This window comes from Bidens hawaiensis, unplaced genomic scaffold (assembly GCF_021521415.1).
Source record: "Bidens hawaiensis isolate Kalapana, Puna unplaced genomic scaffold, B.hawaiensis_p1.1 tig00023874_1, whole genome shotgun sequence".
In the NCBI taxonomy this organism is placed as follows: Eukaryota; Viridiplantae; Streptophyta; class Magnoliopsida; order Asterales; family Asteraceae; genus Bidens; species Bidens hawaiensis.
Window position 1 is genome coordinate 278709 of NW_027493759.1, and position 5018 is coordinate 283726.

The 5018-nt window shown below is 33.6% G+C and overlaps 1 protein-coding gene across 1 annotated transcript; it reads right to left on the bottom strand.

Annotated features, from left to right (window-relative positions):
- Window positions 1–3013: 3013 nt before the first annotated feature.
- LOC143568280 (sphingolipid delta(4)-desaturase DES1-like) lies at window positions 3014–4185 on the bottom strand. Its single transcript, XM_077054468.1, has 2 exons — window positions 3931–4185; window positions 3014–3842 (listed from the first exon to the last, which is right to left on the bottom strand). The coding sequence occupies exons 1-2, from the start codon at window positions 4090–4092 to the stop codon at window positions 3015–3017; spliced, it is 990 nt and encodes a 329-aa protein (XP_076910583.1). The 5' UTR covers window positions 4093–4185; the 3' UTR covers window position 3014.
- Window positions 4186–5018: the final 833 nt, after the last annotated feature.

The following is a 5018-nucleotide window of genomic DNA, read 5'->3' on the forward strand; positions in this document are numbered from 1 at the left end:
TGGTATGCAAAATTTGAAAATAAGACATAGTGGGTCGGACACAAACTTGAAAATTAATATAAATAACTAGTTTTAAGCCCCTTTACGTTATGGCGGGGTGTAAAATCATGAAAAAAGTAATTTTAAAATGTTTTATTCAAGCCGTGTTGAAGGGGTGGACCTGCACTTTGATTCAAGACTGTTAAAGCGAACAAAAATCAGATGTAAAATGTTCAATCACGCACGTCCATTAAGGAGTTGTTAGCTAGCGTGCAAATGTTAAAATGAAACGTAAATAATATAAAAGATAAAACTAAGTCAACTTAGATACCGTGTGTTGAGACGAGGTTGTTAGCATGAAAAATAGACGTAAAAACATTGAACCACACATGCGCGTTACAACTTGTTAACTTTGTAAAATTTGACTAAAAGGGTAAACGAAAAGTTTGTAAAAAAGTATATAGTAAAGCCTCTTATGTTGCTATTGTTGTACAACAAAATTAGCTAAGAGAACAATACATAAAGCATAAGAAATTTGTCTTGTAAAACTTAAGAATGTTGTACAACTTAAAAAGCTAAGAGTACAATAGATAAACATAAAAAAGTTGTCTTTTAATATATATATATATATATATATATATATATATAGGCTAAGTATAAAATGAAAACTTACTTGAGTTGTGAAAACTCTAGAAACTCATTTTCAACCACATGTTTTTAATTAATGTTTAAATCTTGTGGTTCACAATTAAAATGAATAAAAAATGTAAATATAAATATAACTTTTTCTCTCTCCTGAAAACATATATAAAAATTAGTAAAAAATGTTAAAAAATAGCAAAACATTTTTTTTATGTTTCGATGTTTTGTATTAAATGTTACAACATATATTACATGTAACAAAAAAAACGATGTTACATAGGGTTTTCGCGGGTTTTCACAACTCAAGTGGGTTTTCATTTTAACCTTACCTTATATATATATAGGCTAAGTATAAAATTAAAACTCCCTTGAGTTGTGAAAACTCTAAAAACCCATTTTCAACTATATGTTTTTAATTAATGTTTAAATCTTGTGGTCCACAATTAAAATAAATAAAAAATGTAAATATAAATATAACTTTTTCTCTCTCCTGAAAACATATATAAAAATTAGTAAAAAATGTTAAAAAATAGCAAAACATTTTTTTTATGTTTCGATGTTTTGTATTAAATGTTACAACATATATTACATGTAACAAAAAAAAAACGATGTTACATAGGGTTTTCGCGGGTTTTCACAACTCAAGTGGGTTTTCATTTTAACCTTACCCTATATATATATATAGACTAAATATAAAATGAAAACCCACTTGGGTTGTGGAAACTCTAGAAATTCATTCTCAACCACATGTTTTTAATTAATGTTTAAATCTTATGGTCCACAAATAAAGTGAATAAAAAATATAAATATAAATATAACTTTTTCTCTCTCCTGAAAACATATATAAAAAATAGTAAAAAAATGTTAAAAAATAGCAAAATATTTTTTTTGAAGTTTCGATGTTTTGTATTAAATGTTACAACATATATTACATGTAACAAAAAAAACGATGTTACATAGGGTTTTCGCGGGTTTTCACAACTCAAATGGGTTTTCATTTTAACCTTACCATATATATATATATATATATAGGGGAAGGTTATAGTAAAAAGAAATAGTTTCATAGGAAGACTAAGAATAAATCATAGTCATTGGATCATGTTAATCAATGGTTGAGATTTAAAATTAACAGAAACCGACATAGTTTCCTAAAATTACTCTTTCACCATTATAACTGACATAGTTTTCTATAATTATTCTTTTACCGTAGATTTAATACCAAATGTCAAAAATCTATTGGTTCTTACCATTAATAGGAAACTCTTTATTCTTATTTGAACTATTATATATATATATATATATATATATATATATATATATATATATATATATACCCATACCGATTTTCATGTAGTATCAAATTGATGGGGGTGTTGTTCCCCAGTCGGCGCCACAATCAAAACCATCATATCCCACATTCCCATCCCAAAGCCGGTGCAATGTTTTTGGAGGCCCTAAGCGAACTAAAATCATGGGCTTTTTAAAAAACTTGCTGTTATAAACCCTTCTACTTTATTCGAGCTTGGGATCGATTAACAATAACAAGAAATAGCAATGATAAATTAGTTTAATGCAAAAGCCTAATAACAAATGTAATGCATTATGTATTATCATTATCAATAAAGTTAATAGCAAACATAACAAGGATAATAGCAAGTGAATTGCCTAATATATATTGTGTTATACTTATAGGAATGATAAATGAAAACTGAAATTAGCTAAATACTTAATGTCCTAACAATGATAAATAGCAATTTATCAATGTATGAAGTCGTGTCTGAAGGTGGGTCGTGGACTTTATTCTATTGATTCAGTTTCATTTGTTTTTGGGTTTTTTACACAATTAAAATGAAGATTATTTCTTTCGGTCAAAATCCAATACACATATATAACTTTGGTTTAGAAAATTGGGTGTCCTATTCTTTTGGTGGCCCTAAGCCCATGCCTAGCCTTCTAAGCCTATAAGTCCGGTCCAGTCCCATCCCGATCCATCCTTCACAGTTCACCCACTCCGACCTCCCAATGGTAGAAAGTTAACTCTTCATCGGTAGGAATCATCGGTTTGTAGCATCGATGTAATTCCCAACATAGATCAATAATCATACAAACGACTATACTTCTAGACTCTCTTTGGATATACCACAAGGAAAATAAAAATATCACAAAATTCATGCAAATTCATGTTTTTAATGAACGGTACTTTATAATAACTATGAAAGAACATGTAACGCAAATTAAAGTTAACTCTCACATATGACTTTTATTGAAATATATAAGAGCAAAAGTGGGTTCCATATATATATATGATACAAATCAATGCAATTAAGGAATGTTCACATTCGAAAAATGAACCTCATGATCACTCATAGATGTTTGCAAGATTAGATATATTCCTATGTGTTCTTTGTTGATAGCTTTCTCTTCATCCTGCTAAATGGACCCATAGACTTGTTTGCAATGTAAGAGTATATTACTTGGCTCCAAGACTTATAAGACTCCAAGTTCTCATAGTATTCAGGCGCCATTTCCCTTACTTTATGAAGCTTACTACCCGGGATTCGTGGAAAATCATGGTGCTCGTTATGGTACCCGACGTGCCACGACATTATATTTAGTGGACCGTAATATGAATACGTTTCCTGCCCTTCTTTCTTATTGAATACATAGTGCTCAGAGATGAAATGACCCGCAATCGGGTGTATTCCACCTCCAACAAACGTCGAAAGGATCAAGTAACTTAAAGACCTCCATCCCCAAAAGTTAACCAAATACGAATTAAACATGATTTGGACAATGAAGTTCATGAGCTCCCATTTTCCGGGGTGTTTAGGGCTGACAAACAAGGGTCTAATCGCGTAAAAGAAGAGTTGGAAGAGTACCCATATGCATTTTGTTATGACATTTGTTACTAAACGTGCTTCCATTAGCGTAGGGATGTCAGTGTCGATTCCATCGACTCCTTGGTACCGATGGTGCTCAAGGTGGTATTTTTGGAAGGTGACTGACATTGGTACGCCAATCGGGAGATTAGCGAATATGCCAAGAAAACGGTTGTGTGTCGGGTTAGAAAATGCAAGGTTGTGACTTAGTTCATGAATAGCTAAGAAAAGATTGTGATTGAGAAAAGATCCAAAGAAGTATGCTACCAAGAGTATCTTTGTCCACCCTGACATGTGGAGGTACATTGCGGTCCTTACTTGGAGCAAAACAACTAGAGTTACCTACAAAAACAACATTGTTAAATACTTAAATGTTAACATCTCTTGCATGTTAAAATATAAAGAATGTGGATTATTAGTATTTATATACCTTTAGGGGTGACCATGGATCAGGGCCAAAGAGTTGTCTGACTTGGGGGTAACGTGACAGGATCTCACGACGACGAGAAGCGTGTGGTTCATCCGAATATGACCAGAAAAACTCGTCCGTCGCGGGGGGTTTATTGGTGTTGTTGCCACCTTCGGCCACCATGATCTCTTTGTCTTGCTCCTTATTTGATTTGAGTTGTGTTAAAGGACTTATTATTGTTATTATTATTATCTAGATCTCTTTCTTTAGTTATTATATTATTTCCACTACGTGACTTCCACATGCTTTCATGGTTGTCAGCGATGTTAATGGTAATCAGATCCACTTTCATTCAGAAGATCTTGAAAATAATTAAGAAAAGAGTTGATGATATGCAAACATAATCGATAAAAGCGACATTGAAACTTCCAATTTTTATATTATTTTGATCTCAATATTGCCAGAAAGTTTTCTTTTACATAAATCACGCGTTGCGACAGTAAAAAAGAAAAATTAGAAAATTAGATTAAGGTTGATAAAAATGCAAATGTAATTTGGCAGATATTTTAAAATAAAATGCGCTCTAATATATATTTATGTTTGGATTAGTCAATTTTAGCATACCTGTTCGGTGCTGTTAACCACTCATACCAAAATTTGGAAAATAGTTGAAGGGGTAGGTCCCAGCAGAGCCCAGTTGGACCCGCAAGACTCACCTCAAAGAGGGACGTCTGCGCAGTTGAACCCGCAAGACTCACATTCAAGAGGGACGTCTGCGCAAAGACTAAACTCGCAACTCACCTTGAAGAGAGACGTCTGCGCAAAAACCAACTGGATCCGCAGGACCCACCATGCTCAGAGACGTGACGTCCTTACGCGCAGTACGCAAGCTGTTCCCGCCGGAAAAGCCTCCCAATGGTCGACGTACTCCGCCTGTTCCCGCAGCAACGGATACTAGCCATCAGGGAAGGCTACCCGCGCAGCAAGGCTACACGCACAAGACACTAACTCTTAAATAATTCAGCAATGTCACCTGAAGAAGGAGTGAACAAGCCGGGAATACTCCCGCCCAAAGCCGGGAAAACTCCCGCCCAAATGAGCCAGTCCGT